The 16307-nt window shown below is 38.1% G+C and overlaps 1 protein-coding gene across 2 annotated transcripts; it reads right to left on the minus strand.

Annotated features, from left to right (window-relative positions):
• Positions 1–7476: 7476 nt before the first annotated feature.
• On the minus strand, positions 7477–11929 carry emc10 (ER membrane protein complex subunit 10). Of its 2 annotated transcripts, XM_051388728.1 has the most exons (8): positions 11763–11929; positions 11561–11627; positions 11029–11141; positions 10650–10763; positions 9788–9972; positions 9371–9464; positions 8281–8378; positions 7477–7788 (listed from the first exon to the last, which is right to left on the minus strand). In XM_051388728.1, the coding sequence occupies exons 1-7, from the start codon at positions 11853–11855 to the stop codon at positions 8292–8294; spliced, it is 753 nt and encodes a 250-aa protein (XP_051244688.1). In that variant the 5' UTR covers positions 11856–11929; the 3' UTR covers positions 7477–7788; positions 8281–8291. The 2 variants fall into 2 exon arrangements, with proteins under 2 accessions (XP_051244688.1, XP_051244687.1); XM_051388727.1 differs by lacking the exon at positions 8281–8378.
• Positions 11930–16307: the final 4378 nt, after the last annotated feature.

Below are 16307 nucleotides of genomic sequence, written 5' to 3' on the forward strand. Positions count from 1 at the left end.
ACAGTTGGGTGTTTGAGCTTCACTGTGCAGAGGGATGTATGTGCAGAGTTTGACACTAGAACGATGTTTTCACATTTATCTGCTGAAAGTGGAAAGTTTCTCTGTGCAGATGAAAATCAGATTTTAAGGGGTGGGGCCTACAAGCATGTTTTTTGACATTACAAACACTTTGGAGGTCAAACGTGGTCCAGTTTGCAACTTATATGTATGATGTAGAAACTTGAAGCCTCCAGTGCACATACACTGAGAATGGACTTTACAGTGAAGTAGGAGACATCTTATGTCCAGCAAAACTTCCGAAATGAACACAATTTGCTTCATGGTTTCTTAAGGATTTCTAAGGCAAATCTATTTATATATATATAGCACATTTCATACCAAGTACTTTACAAAGTTGACAAGCAAAAGCACAGACAAATCAAGAAACAAATGTTAAAAACAATAAAAGCAAGCAAGCAAAAGCACATAAAAACAATAATATATATAATGTTTTATATAAAATGTGAGTCTCAAAAAGTAACTATAGCTGTAAGACAAATGAATGGAGTAAAAAGTACATATGTTTTTCTCTGAATTGTAGTGAAGTAGAAGTATAAAGCAGAAAACGGAGATACTAAATTAGAGTAAAGCACAAGTACCTCAAAATTGTGTAATTCTTGACTAAATGTCCACCACTGACCATTCCTTTCCCAATGAAAGCACAGCAGCTCTGAGAAGCAACATTTGTCATTGGGACAATATGATCCCATTCGTTAGATAAAGCTAATTTTTTACTTTAGATTGTAGTCATAGATCATGGCTGAGCATCTTTAATAAACCATGCATGGTTTAAGTGTCCAGATTTATTGTGTGAAAACGACAGGCCAAAATCAACAGGGGGGCCTGCAGCTTTAGTGCAACATAAACCTTGTAACTGCTCCTAAATCATGAGATGTAATAAGAGGGGAGGTGTCCTGCCCTCCGCATGGTGTCATGCTGACATTGGTGGTCTCCAAGCGACAGAGAGCCATGAGATTTATGAGTAACTCCCGCTATGCAAGCGGCAGCCTGTTTCATGTGTGCGATCTCCCTCTCCTCTCATCACCCTGTCCCCACCGCCCTCCGCCCTCTACTATCATGTTTTCCGTGTTTCTGTATTACATTATCTACCTTTTATCCTCTCTCCATGTTATTAAAACCATGTGAGCACTTGGGTAGCTTGTCAATTAGGTGTTACAGGTTTTTTAGGTTTATTTAGCATAAGATTAATAAATCATTTAATATGTTTTCACGTGACATTTGAAACGATTTACAGCCTCCACTAGCCTTCTCCGCATTTTAGTTTTTATATCACGTTGGATGTAGAGGGACATTTTTTGCATTCCTTTATGACACAACAAGTTAGTGCTCTATGAAGTTATTAGTGCTGTTATGAACAAGGATACCATTTACTTAAACCATGATCTCATTCAATTAAAGTGATTGAACCAAGGTTGCATAACGACTTTAAAGTCCATTGAATAACCCTGGCTCCTCAAGTCTTGGTAAAGGTTTGCAGTTAGTTCAGTAGTACTGAATCCACTGAGAATCAACACCCATCCATGCTGGCTGTTGAAGAAAGTCGAACATTTTGCGGATAATGAGGCAGATAACTTTCTCAACAGTGGGTGAATAACAGAACTAAGCTATAAGCAGAACAAATACTGGACTGAAGACGGGGATATGCTAGAAAAAAACCTGGCTCACAAAAGTGTTTATAGTTGTTGGAGAGATGTTAATAATTTTTTAAGTATGAGGTGCATATCACCGCACATGGGAACAACCTTTCCTAGAAGGAACTCATATTGTTGCACTCAAAGTCACAGAAATTGTTGGGTCAAGAATACAAAACAGAGCTAAAGAGAGAAGTTCAAACCCTGCTAACTTTCTCACCACCACACAGCTGGCCAATCACTGAAGGTTGGATTGTCAGCTTTGGAAATGTAAAAGAACTATCAGATGCTTGTGATCGGCACGGCAGAATCATTAGGATTCAGTCATTCAAAAGATTTTTTCAGATCACGTTCACTGTTTGTAGGACATTCAGTGAGTGAAACTTGCTTTCAGTGCTCTGGTCTGTGCAACATTATGAAACAGACAGTGTATCGTCTCCATAGCAACCACTCTCTGTACTTTCTGGCTTTTCAGGCTTTTTTTGTTGCTGGTTATAATTTGTAGCTTTCAAAAATATTAATGGGTAATGGATAGGGAGTGACTTGCTATAGTTGCAAGAATTTGGAGGCGTCCATGGGTAAATTTTAAGGCTTGTGTGAAACAAATTCATGAGGTGATCCTCTCGTTTCCTCCGTACAAAACTGTTGACCAGCTTACACTTTGTAACTCACTTCACCAACTTCGTAATGAGCCGATTGGCTGTGGAAACAGGTGACATGGCACCAGTTCACACAGTTGCAACTTTTCTCTGCAACGTTTTAAGCTTGTTTTGTCTCATTGTGAATTTTTGGTCTGAACTGGGCTTTAGATACCACGCAGTTCACGCAAAAGATATTCAATTCAATTCAATTTTATTTGTATAGCGCCAATTCATAACAGAAGTTATCTCAGGACACTTTTCAAATAGAGCAGGTCTAGACCGAACTCTTTATATGATATGTTCTTTTGAATGAAACGTTTGTGAATAAAACAACCCTATCAGATGCAGCCCCCCTATTCTGATGTCAGAAAGGTGTGTGGAGGGGGTTTCAGATGTTGACTATCCAAGAAGACAGGAACTTCAGCTGGAGCATACTGGCGCCTTTACAGAACCAATCGATTTAATCAGGCAGACAAATATAGAACTCCAGTCGATGTGTAAATGACTCAAATTCTTGCTTCTGACAAAGATGTACTGTATATACATAAAGTCAATAAACCTGGATAGCATGGTTTCTCTCTACTTTTCTTATAACAGACATGCCAAAAAGAGATTTATTATGATTTTTGGAGGCCGAAGTGATGAACTGTGTTGAAGCACAAGGAGAAGCTGTGGTAGAGGAAAAGGTTTCTTGATACTGGAGAGATTGTGCTACATTATAGGTAACATTCAAGAGGATCTATTGGCAGAAATGGAATATAATGTTCAGTATGTTTTATTTTGTATGTTCATAGGTGGTACGGTTTTGTATGTTGTGCTTAAGCTTGAAAAGGGCTTTACAAATACATTTTATTATAATTATTATTATTATTTCCTTAGTGCATGATCACTGGAAAATAAAAATGGTTTTTAGTTAGTTTGGCTAGTTAGTTTCTTGTGTGTTTCGCAGCCGGCGTAGTTTCTGCCTCGTGCTTTAAAAAGGGAGGGTTACACCACTAGATGCCACTAAATCCTACACATTGGACCTTTAAACAACATCTTAAAAAAGCTGAAAAACAGCAATCTTATCCATTAAAATGTACAAAACCTTCAACCTCCAACACCTTTCCAATCTGTTATAATTGTAACACACAGTTGGTACAATCCTACCTTCAATTAAACATATCTAAAACTAAGGACATGATAATTGATTTTAGAAAACACCCCCACACACATGGAGTCCCATCCATCAAGAGTTAAGTGGAATGTGGAAGATAACTGAAAAAGGGGCACCAGGGTTTGTTTTGTTTGAGGACCGTCCTATTTCCACATCGACAATGTTTTATCATGCTTTTATTGAATCAGTTTTAACTTTTTCTTTGGTGTCATGGTTTGGAAACCTTTCTCTAAAGAACAGAAACTCCCTCAATCAAATTGTTAAATAGTCTAGTAGGCTGATTGGTGAGTGACAGTTTAACCCAGAATCCCTGTACAGCAGAAAGTTAAAGCGGATAACCGGCTCGATTTGAAATGACGACTCTCAGCCTTTGCTCACTGAATCTCAGCTTCTTCCTTCTGGATGGATGGTTATAGTCCCAAGCTGTAGACAACAAAGAGGTATGAAAATAGCTTAGTTCCAGCAGCTACCATTCAGATCAGAGTGTTTTAATGTTTTTTTATCTGTTTTGTTCAATTTTTATTAATTTTTTTCACCCTATTTATTCTGGGGGTTATTTATCTTTTTTGCTGTAAATCCTGATTTTTAAAGCCTGGAGCACCTTTACTTTTACTTTTATCTTTATCCTTTATTATGTTTGTATTATGTCTGTTTCTGAGTTGTTTTTATATTTTTTTTTGTCAAGAGGAATGCCTTTTACTGCAAACCAAATAAACCAAATGAACCTTAAAAAAAAGCTTAATAAATCCCTTTGCTCTTAATTATCAGTCATTCTATTAATATAATTTGTTATGAGTTCCATTTATTTGGACCTTTTGTAGGTGTATATTACCTTAAGCTAGTATTCATTTTCCTGTTATCTGTTATGCACTTGTTGAAAGCAACATGCATGTGTCGCCTCAATGTAACTGCAAACACACACGATTCCATTCCCAAAGATCACAACAGTCATGTGTCTCAGTGTCAGTGTCCCCCAGCTTCCTGGTACATGAACATATATCACACTGCACGTTGATAGGCCTTGCAAGATTCATTAGTGTTCACGCTGAAAGTAAAATCACACACACACACACGGCCCAGATTGTGTTTTCAACAATGTTATATGGAGCTGGAGTGTTATCGGAAACATTTCGAAACATTTTTTATTCCAGCTCATCGTGTTACTCTGGTGATATTACATGAAAACACGCAGAATGGGCACCAGCTTCTCTCTCTCTGTCTAACCTCTGCCCCCCCCAACCTGACAGAAGCAGATCTCTTTACAAACAGATGACTTTTGTCGTCCGGCTCGCCTCATTCAACCTCTCCTGTTCCCCGCAGCTGTCGTTATCACCTTATTTCTCATGTTGTACAACGGAGATGGCAAGAGGAGGAGGCTGAAAAGCAGCGTGCTCGTGTGACTTGGTGGGTCATTCTGAGAAAGGCCTGGCTGGTGATTGGACGGGGGCAGAGGGCACTGAAGTGTTGAGGCTCAATGCTGAGCCTCCTAAAATAAGAGGATATACCCCACAGTTGGATATGGCGACTAAAAACAGCCGGACTGACTGAATGACATAAGGAAGAGGATAGCCGATGTTGACACAGGCATTTTAGGACATTCTGTTTCTAAAGCCATGTTGTTTTGAATCTGTGTTCTCCCTCCCTGACTCATGATTATAAATACACAGATAACTGGCAGGATGATGGAGCAAAGACACAGATGTTCGCTTTAGCTCCCCAAAAATGGCTGTTGCCAGGATCCTATACAGACTGGTAGTCGCCCTTTAGTTTGGATTGGACCGTCTGTTAGATGTTGAGCTGCCCTCCAAGTTTCCACGCAGCTTGCTTTTGTAGGATTTCAAATTCCAGTGTTTGGCTTTGACATGGCAACTAAAAGTCCAGTGTGCAGGATTTAATAGCATCTAGCGGTGTAGTTGCTGATTGCAATGCCCTAATCTCACCCTCCCGTTCCAAGCATCTAGGAGAAACTATATATGACTACAAAAATCGCAAAAGACCCTATCTAGAACCAGTGTTTGTCTTGTCCATTCTTATGGATACCTATGGATATTATATTCCATTTCTGCCAATAGAAACCCCTAAATGTTACACACTGAACTTTTAAATAAACATAAATATCAAATGCCACTTTAAAGGTATGAGGCTCAAGGCTTTTTGAAATAATGTTATATTAAGTTATCATACTGTATGACCATTTTTTCAGACTCCTTTTTACAACAATTTTATATATATTCATTTCTATGTTAAAGACTGCTTTTTATGTGGAGAAAAAACACCTAAAAGATGGTGTTCAAATTGCAGACAGCAAGTTACGAGCAGATTTAATGTGGTCCTGAGTTCAAATAACATGCAGCAAAAAAGTAACACAGAAACTGATCTCCCTCTGTGATTTAGTCCACTGTATTCTTTTTTTTTCATTCTTTTAAAAATGTTTTATATTTTCTTCATTAAAAAAAAAGATTTTTAAATGAAATAAACACATTTCAGAAATTTTCTGTATAAGAGAATTCTACTCTGATTCTGTGAAAACCTGTTTTTAATATTATAATATTCTTGGACCTTTAAAGGTCTGGAATACACTGTCTCAAAATGTTATTATTGTGTTCAAGGAATAATAAAATGCTATATCGATTATTTTGACTGATATTACAATTGCAATATGATTCATTATTAGTACAAATGATCATTTTGGCATCACACATTTTCCTTTCCACTGAAAAAAACTATTAAGATTATGACGATCTGACATTGTGAATCTGGAGACCAAGAATTGTCTCTGCTACAGTACTACAATACTTCAATACAATGCGGTTTTATCACACATTTTACCTTTATCAAAAAATGTCAGCTTCTGTGATTTGGATATTGCACCTGGCCATCAGAGGATGGTGAATAAAGGAAGGATGGGAGAGACAACAGCACTTTAGAACAGGAAACTGTAAACAGTCATGCATATTAAGCATTTGCAAGAAAATGCTGCACATGCTGTGAACATATTAACTGAATACTGTAAACCGTCACAACAGTTGAGACTTGTTGGGGGACAGCAGCAGCTGCTCTAGTTCTAACGAAGAGTAAACCCCTGCCTGCATTATAAAGGATTACACTGCTGAGTGGAGGCATTCCCAGTTTTTATGTGGCAAACTGACACAGAAGTGGTTCTGAGGGGAAACCAGTCAAGGACAGGCCCACGTGGCCATGAGGGTTTTTACTGGAATGAACTAATGATGATCTCCTGAAAATGTGCTGTCATTATTCACCTGTTATCACCAGTAATTAATTGTATAAATTGAATATCCTTTGCACTCTGCACTATTGTCTACTGTCTACAAATGTTATTTTTGTTTGTTTATATATATATATATATATATATATATATATATATATATATATATATATAATATATATATATATATATATATATATATATATATATATATATAACTGTACAAAGTAGTTTGTCTATTTTGTTAAGTCCTGTTTATTATATATTATTATATTATATATTTATTTATGTTTAGTCTGTGTTTGTACATTGAGAACAAGGTCAAATCTGAGTCAAATCCCTTGTCTCTGTGCACATAACTGGCCAATAAAGTGATTTTGATGATTGCTAACTTCAGTAATTCGGTATTCACATTTGAATAATTTGGTACATGGTTTAATTTAAGTTTTTTTATTCCAAGGAGTAATGTTTGCACTCCTTAATGAGTCCTAGGTAGCAGGTGTACAGAAGAACCATTCAGGTATATATTATATATTTTGTTTATGGAATCATCTAAAACCATGATTGACTACTTTACAATATCTCAGTCATTGTTTTTTCCTTCACTAATCAGACCTTTTTCTTATTATACACCATATGTTTGTATGTTTGTATATTTGAATTACATTTTTATATTACTGTACTGGTGTAGAATCTAAACTTCAGAGCATGAGAACCAAGAGTCTTAAAATCTTTAGTCTGAGTGACATACAGAGAAGGCAGTTCAAGTAATAAATACTTTATTTTCACATTAGTATTAAAAATGCAGTCATCTGCAGGGCACAATATCTCCTCCTTACTGTACAAGTTTTAATATGTGTGTGACATTTATCCTCATTAAATAGCATTATGTACAGCAATTAAAAACTGTTCCAAGAGAATTACTGTTCAGTAGATGTAAGACAAAAAAAAGAAGCTGTTGCGTGTTGATCATCGGCCACCTCCGTTGCCTGCTCCGCCCCCGGCTCCACCGCCTGATTGGTCTTGGGCGCCCGACATCATCAGGAATAGAACGAGGGGCACGATGTACATCCACTGGAGAGGATGAGAGAAAAAGTAGTCAGTACAATGATATTTGTTTTCAGGACAACAAATTTAACTGTGATCACTTTTCAGCAGTTCCAGATTGGTCATCCCAGATTAGGTTATTTTCTAAACAGAAGAGAAGAAAAGATAAAGTGTACAAGTGGGTGAGAGACTGCAGAATTAAAAAGAAATCTCAGGGTCAAACACCAAACACATGCTCAACACCGACAATTAAGATTTTAGATCTATTGAGGATTTAGCGTGGAGGCTTCCTCATTCAAAGCACTTTGAATTAAGAAAATTGGAGCTTTGCATTCATCAGTCTGGAATGTATTTGGCATTGATCCTGGAAAAAAAAAAAACCTTCAAAAGAGTGGAGAAGAGGGAATAAGTGGGGAACAAGGGGGTGGGTTTCAGTTAGTCATACTGCTTAGAAGTTAAACACAAAACTTGACAGAGGAGGAAGGGGGACAGAACGAGCCACAAGTAAGAAAACAGTACTTCAGTGGGAATCAGCTCTGCTCTCCTTCTCCCCCTGCTGGGGGCTGTGCTGAATTGGTGGCCATGAGGAAGATTGCACCTCCCAGAATCAAATACCACTGGAACACAGCACAGCACCAAGTCAACACACAGTCATTGGATGCAGCACAGCACAGAGTCAACACAGGTCACTGAACACAGCGAGATGCACACAGCACAGAGCCAAACAAGACAGAGAGATCATAAAAGAGCTCAGACGAGCCAAGCGATAGGACGCGAGACCATCTTCTCTGTGGGAATGTTTCAAAACATGGCGCTTGAGTGGAGAGACGTTTTTTACTCCAACTGACAGCTCAAAATGTCAGAAGACAAACACAACCTCACCACTGCGTTTAAAAAATGGTTCATGTTTGTTTAAAACTGAACTTTGTGGAGAGAATGGCAGCGTGAACATGAACAGCATCACACAGGGACGCATGGCAGTACAGAGCTGGGTCTCAAACCATGACAAGGACTTAGGGGGCTTTCATACCTGACCTGTTTGGTTTGGTTAAAACAAACTCTGGGCTTGGGCTGGTGTGAAAGTTGTCAAACAATGTGTGGACCCCCCTTTTAGGCTGCCTCTGGCCGACAAAGGGGGGTCCAGGCCAGTGGTGTGGGTCATTTATGGTGGGAAAGCAAAGCAGAGCTGAGCAACAACAGCGTGATATATGATTTTAGCTAAAAACTATAATTAAATCAATATTTAACACAGTAAAAAATTATGCTACCTGTAACCTGACTGATAATGCTCAATTACTTCATGAGGTTTTTGTTTCTCAACGAGTTCAGGAAAGTGCAGCATGAATTTCTTTTAGACACAGGAATTTAAATTCCCATACGTGAATCCTTGTATAGCCGATATTACCGTACTACCGTATTACCGTTACCGTATACTTCATGTTTACTCCTCTTTTGCACAATGCATATTTTTTCCTGTGGTTTGAACCAAATGAACCAAACTACTTGTAAGTATAAAAGCACCCTTAAACAGGAATGACAGAAGCAAACAGAGTAGCTCTTTAAGCACAGCCTGCTGGCCTTATCAACCCTTTTCAGTGGGAGTACTTACATATTTAGCAAAGAAAGATTTCTGCTCTTGTGGATTCTTCCCTTTCTTCTCAGTTTCCTGTTCCATGCGTTCAAGGAACAGAGCCGTCTCAGGTCTGGAAGAAAGTTGGTAATTAGCATTCAAACAAACCTCAAAACAGAAAGTCTATCTGAAAGGCAGAAAAGTGCAGAGAGACTTGTTCTACCTATTGGGAAATGATGTGAAGCTGCAACGCCAAGGCAAATATAACTGAATCAAAGACATCTGAAAAGACTACCCAAGAGGATTTCACTGATGCAAAGACGCCCGGTACAGATATGGATGGTAGCAATGTGCTACCATGAGCCGTCAAACTTTATCAAGGAGTCGAGATTAGACGGAAGAAACCCAAAATGAGACACTGAAAATGTTTTAACAAATATATAATCTAGGACTGACCCTGGTGCATTGACTGGAGCCATGATGCTAAGTGTGGTGTTGAAAACTTCGAGATCAACTTCATCCTCAACCTCAGTGCCCCTGCAGGCTCCGGGTAACGTCACTATGGAGACACCAATGAGGTACCCAGAGACGTCAGAGTAGAGGGCGATGACGTCGCTCAGATGGGACTCAACCATGGCACACTGAGGATCAGAGCAGAATAAAGGTTCATGTTAGTTGAAAATGTATCTGTTAGATCAATATCCTGCACTCATTTAGAAAGTGTTTAATCTGGATTAACTATGGTTAGATATTTCAAAGTGAACAGAAACCTGAATCAATTTCTATTATAATGAAAATTGTCCAAAACATAAAAGCTGGTAGGTTCAGTTGAAAAATATGAATCAAAGGCCAGGAGATCAATCAGCCATTTAAAATGTCTCCTCTACCAACAATGTGAATCTGGGGGCAAAATATTTATGTGAAGTTTCTCTTTAACACTTAAAATATTAAAATGAAAATCGGTAAAAGTACTTTTGTCTTTAAAAACAAGTAACCTGGTTTTGTTCATAACCAATAATTTGATTTAACCTGGACTGTCACTTATATTATGGCACTAAGAGACAACTATAAACTTGCAAACTAATAAAAAAAAAATATTAATGAAACAATATCTGAAATCAAAGCAAAAAAACACTACACTAACTTTCATTACCAGTTAAAATTAAAGTACAGGGAGACCCATTAATGGCATATATGTTAGACAGAAGCAGATAGACTTCTCAAACACTGATGAAACTCTAAATGTACAAATACTCTCGGTTCCCTAATAGTGTTTTCCTGAAGAGTATTTCCTGCCAAAGACGAGTGTAATACATACGGCTCTGACAAATGCTGTGAGGTAACCATCCATCTGTCGCTCTGTCTGCCTGTCTGCCTGCAGGAAAACACGAGGCACTCGGATTCTGTACAGACCGTCCACTGCAGCCACTTCCTGTGGAGTCAAACAAACAACCACGTTAGAGACGCCGGTTCACGCCGTGCTGCGCTGATCACACAGAAATCCTCCCAACCAAAAGACCTTCTGTCTGTTTCTACTACTAATGCTGCATACTGCATACTAACAGTCTGTGCTTGTCCATGAGCGTATAATGCGTCCAAAATAGAAGGAAAGAATGAATCACAGCATCACCTGGTCATCTCTATTTTGGGCACAAATACAATACTTGTAAGCCCCCCCCATCTTTATGATACATCACCTTCAGTTTGGCTCGGTCTTCCTCGGATAGCTGGTTCTGAGTTAGTGAGACGCTGTGCTCCCTTCCAGCTTTCAACACCAGGGCTCCTCGTACTTTAAACTTTGCTACATCATCTGAAGAGAGAGAGAGAGAGAGAGAGAGAGAGAGAGACAGCACAGTGTGAATAAATGACTGGGAAACAAGTCAGCATGTCATATTCAGCGGAGAACATTCAGGAAGAGTACTGAGCCATGTTGGTAGTCTCATCAGAAAACTGAGTTAATAAAAATAAAAACAATGTAAATAAAATATTGTTTCCCTCTATATGCCGAGTTTCATAGATCGCATTGGCAGTTCTGAATATCTCAACCTCTGTTGAACTAGGTAAATTAATTAGTCCATACATTAAGAAAAACTATTAAACTGATAGATTTTTGAATGAGGTTTGGTGTGCAGGCGTTATCGTCGGTAGGCTGCTTAGTTAGCTTAACAGCATTAGCAAAAGCATCTTTTACAACATAATAACGATAAAATAAAAACGACTCTTTCTCACCAACTTCAAAGGAGTGCTCCAGGGGCACGGAGAAACCACTGAATTCAGTGTCCATAGCATCGCCGACCTAAGAAAAGAGGAATAAAATCTACCGTTAGCCTTCAGCCGCTCAAAGCTAATGCTAATTACAGAGCTAACAGGTGCAGCTTCCGCCTAATCGCAGTCAAACGATTGGCTTAAATTAATACAATTTCACACTTACCCTTCTTCCGTTATTACAACAAACTAAATTCGTACACACGACAAACAAAACAGTCGAAACAACTGCAATTTTAAATTGTAATAGACGGGCCATTTTGACAGATATAGGACACCGGAAGAGAGTGTCAAGAGTACGCCAACAACATTAGCACTTCCGGAATGATTTTCATAATAAAAGTCCGTAAAATCCTCAAATACATGTAAAGGACAAACATGTTTAGTAATCTCTTTTTTTTTTTTTTTTGACTTTCTTTTCTTTCTTTTTTCTTTTTTCTTTTTAGCAAAGTTTTAAAATGCTCATCTGGGAGCTTTTGTAGGCCTGGTCTAGCTAACTTGAACAAATGTTAACAGTTCCTTAATTTCCTTAATGTTTTTTTTAAAAAAAGCATTGTAATGTTGTGAGTTACAACAAACATAAAGCATTCAACCCTTACACACACACACACACACACACACACACACACACACACACACACACGCACACAAACACACACAGAGCTAAGTTGTGCACGCTGAGTTATTTAAGGTATGTGCTGACCTACTTGCAAGTAGGTTGTTTATGCATACCTCTCAATATATATCAACTTACTGTACTTTTCACTTTTTCTGAACATACCAATGTTTTCATCTGCTATGCCAGTGCTGCTGCACAGGAACACTATTTAGTCTTTGAATTTGTATTTTTAGAATTTTGGTATTTATTTACAGTAGTTTCTTGACAGAATGCAACTAATAAACCGGGTCTGTGTGTGCACTGCTGTCTTGTAACATGTCAGCAGCAATTTATGTTCAATTTTCTTCTTCTTGGCGAATTAAAGAAGTTTGATTTCTATTTTGGGTGGTCTAAATTCCAGCTAGTGCTGCTCTATATTTTGGCTATAGTAAAGAAAGTTGTAACAGGATGGATAATTTACATAAAAGACAAGTTGAGTTGTTGAGTGCCAAAATAACACAACATGTTCTAATCTATTCAATCATATTTTTGTTTTTGGACATCTAAGTGTCCCTTTATATTTAGAGCATTAATATGTATAGGATTAATAGTTAAATATCAGTGGTTTGATACCTGAAACAGCACTAAAAACACATTTTCACCAACCCTTGTCTTACTAAAAAGGAGTACTGTACCTTCAAATGAATGTAATGTAGACCTGTGAATATTCATCACCCCCGATTCTGGATGCACTGACACATCGGGACCAGCAGAGGCTGCTAACAGACCAGAAAAGACCCTCAACCCTCCTCTCACCCCCACTCTTTTCCAAACACATCTAAAAGTGCCATTTTATCAGCTGCATAATAAATATTTATGTCCTGTGATGAAAAGGCTTGTTCATGTTTTTAAATTCTTTAGTCAGCATTCTATTTTCTACCTCAGCCTGGGTTTTATTTACCAAAATGTCCTTTTAAGGAGTAAATTTATACTCAATGACAAAGAGCAGAGAGCTGCACTGATCTCAAGACCTAGATCAGGAGCTTATAACTATATTGTGACTGGGATAGACCGCAGGTCCCATCTGTGTGTCTCAAACCAGAAGAATGAGCTCTTGTGATCAGATTTGTTTTTCCTGCTCAACTTTATTTTGTTTGTTATGTGTGGAAAACTGTGACCACTATAAGCAGAAAAAAAACATGTAAAGAAAAACTGGAGAAGAGGATTGCAGTGGATATTTGATCATTTGCCTTTAGTCCAAAAACTTGAATTATTATTATTTTTTTCAGCATAGACACATCTATTGTACCCAAGTGTGTCTGGGACGCTTATATCTGCAAGCAGGGACTTCACGGTGACCTCTGGGTTTAAGATACTGACCATGTAATTACAATGTTCCCAGTTTGAACACAGCCAGGACCTCTCCTCTATACTGTCCCAATTGAATTTCAGTTTCATTTCAATTTCCCGGAAAAAAAAATGTTCCCAGTGGATTTTAGATGCAGTCACTCCTATATTTAGAGCTGCTTACATGTGATCAGATGAAGATGCCGTTTTTACACTGGGAATGTACCAGATATCTGGCATTCATAAAGTTCTGTCCTCGTTATATGGCAGTGACTCTGGCTTGCTTTGTTTGTAGCGTTCTTTTACCTCAACAGGTTCAGCGAGCACAAGCTCCAATATGTGGCACCTCCAAACCAGAATTTATGGATCACTGTTTTACTTCTCCGGGCATGCGCGCACTGGATCCTGACTCCAGTTACTAATTTAACTGGGTTTACGGTTGCCAAGAGCCCTGTTTAACAGTCCAAGAATCAACTAAGGGGCACAGTGTCTGTGACCTCATTGATTGGGGTCGTCGCCCCAAAACTTAAAAGTATCAAACCAGAGAGAAAAGAGAAGCAACAGCAGGTTTCTGCCAAATGTGATTGATGTGATTTGTTTCTTAGTGCTTATTCCTGGCTGAGGAGTTCTGCTGACATGCATAAAAACCTCTGTGGATACAAGTGAAAGGCATCCATCATTTTAAACTTCTACATTTACGCATCAAAGTGCTGAAAAGGAGTTTTCAATCCAGTGTTAATCCTTTAAAGTTTAGAATATCAAGAAGTAAAAACATCCAACTTGTTTTCACCTCTTTTTTGTTCATTCTTATATAAAAATACCTCACTGGAGGGTGTCGTACTCTAATTTCTGTCCTGTCCTGAATGACAATTTGGCTCACATTAGAAGATCACTGGCAAAAATATCACACATCATTTGACAATGACAGGGATGTCCTAGATGAGGTCAAAAACACGGGCAAAAAATTAAGCAAATGGGAGACGTGGCTCCATAGTGACCCTGTCCACTCGCAGATTTGGCTAAATTAGCCATCCTATTGTCGAGGAGCTATTACATAAAAACCACTAAGAGGATTTTTTCCTATTTCCTCACTGATTGTAAATATTTCTGCACACTCAGATCCATTAAATATATTACTTTATTTTAACAAGCTTTTGGTCTATCTGACCTTCATCAGAACACATAAAATACAGCAACGGACAGGCAGGTACACATAACCAGTCCTAATCAGTTTCCAGGTACTGTGAGGCATACACATGGCCAGTATTGGGCTAGTTCCTCATTACTCTCTTAAAAAGTAATATTATTACTTTACTTATTAATTGTTAATTGCGTCCCCTCTCCCCAAAATTCAGACTTAAAACAATTAAAAAACTGTTTTATTTGTTAAAATCAAAGTAATGGAATATTTTCAGCTGCTTAATGTAAGCATTTCCATCCATGATTACAAAAATGAATCCAAGGATGCGACTGAATTGTTGTTAAATCAGTAGAGAGTGACAACAAAAATAATATTGTAACTAATCATTTTTCAGAGCGGTAACTGTAATATTATTACTGAAATGTATTAGTAATGAGTTTCTGCCCAACACTTTAACATGATACAAACAAATACAGAAAAGGGGGTTAGAACACAACAACAACATTAAAAAAACATATACAATCAGGAAGCAGCTTATAGGAGTATGACACCATTTCATCACATAGTAAATGGGGCTGTGACAGCGATCAGGCTTGAACCATCGTAAGTCAGATCCTCAGAGACAACAAGCATCTCAGACTATTTCCTCACAAAAAGTCCTTCCACCTGTCCTAAAGGTCTTGCTTGACTACAAAATACATTCTAAAATAACCTTGCCTCCTCTTGTCAACAATAATAAACAATATTAAAAACTGAAGTCAGCAGCTGATGATATCAACCAAAAGCACCAGATTTTCTCTGATTTTACACATTCAATTACAGTTGGATGGTTATCTTTTCTAATTATAATAGTTTGGATGGACTTTTCACACACCATTACTTCTGTGTATCATATTACTGTCTGGGTTTCTCTCCTCTGGGCTTCTGTTCAGTTTGAAGGTGGGGGTGCTCTGTATGGAGCATATGGTGACTGAGGCATGTGATTCCCCCCGGCTCTGCCTTTGAAACTATACAGTATCTTTCCCCCCCTTACTGGGACAGCCCATTACTCTCTGTCATCACTCTAAACAACGGTGTCACCTTACTATTCTTAGTCAAATATGAAAGCATGTTTATTTATGTGAAAACGGCAACAGGACTTTCACTTTGAAGGAAGACTCTGTCTCGTCCTGTCTGCCTGTGTGCTGTTAAAAAATGGAGCATTATGAAAAATGTGAAAGAAAGTCAACAAAATGTTTTGAAACACGTCCTGAGGTTTAAATAAGGCGGCGCATGATGCCACCACAGTTTGGGGTTAATCACTGAAAACTAATTTTCTCCTAAGCCTGTTCGGAGTAAACAGAGGTCTTTGTCAGTGCATTTTACATGCTGTACTGATCAGACAAATTAACCAGTCACAGGAATTAACAAGAAATTGTTTTAAATATTTTACTGCAGTGCTACAATGGCTCATCCCTCCAAGTTTTATTTAAAATAGATAGATCAATGAGCCATATCTTATGTCTTATATAACCCATTTTATCTGGGTTTTTTTTTATAACCATAATGACCCCAATAACAGTATGAGGGACAAACTCAACACACTGAAGGACACAACACAACATTATAGGTCCTAACACTTTCCT

The sequence above is a fragment of the Dicentrarchus labrax genome, unplaced genomic scaffold, assembly GCF_905237075.1.
Source record: "Dicentrarchus labrax unplaced genomic scaffold, dlabrax2021, whole genome shotgun sequence".
NCBI classification, from domain to species: domain Eukaryota; kingdom Metazoa; phylum Chordata; class Actinopteri; family Moronidae; genus Dicentrarchus; species Dicentrarchus labrax.

What these genes read in the sequence shown, in the direction of transcription:
- emc10 (XM_051388727.1), bottom strand. Translation starts at nt 11,855, where the DNA reads ATGGCCCGTCTATTACAATTTAAAATTGCAGTTGTTTCGACTGTTTTG. An exon ending in GTTGTAATAACGGAAGAAGG is followed by an intron (nt 11,628 to 11,762) that starts GTAAGTGTGAAA and finishes CTCTTTTCTTAG; the next exon opens with GTCGGCGATGCTATGGACAC. An exon ending in GGAGCACTCCTTTGAAGTTG is followed by an intron (nt 11,142 to 11,560) that starts GTGAGAAAGAGT and finishes CTCTCTCTTCAG; the next exon opens with ATGATGTAGCAAAGTTTAAA.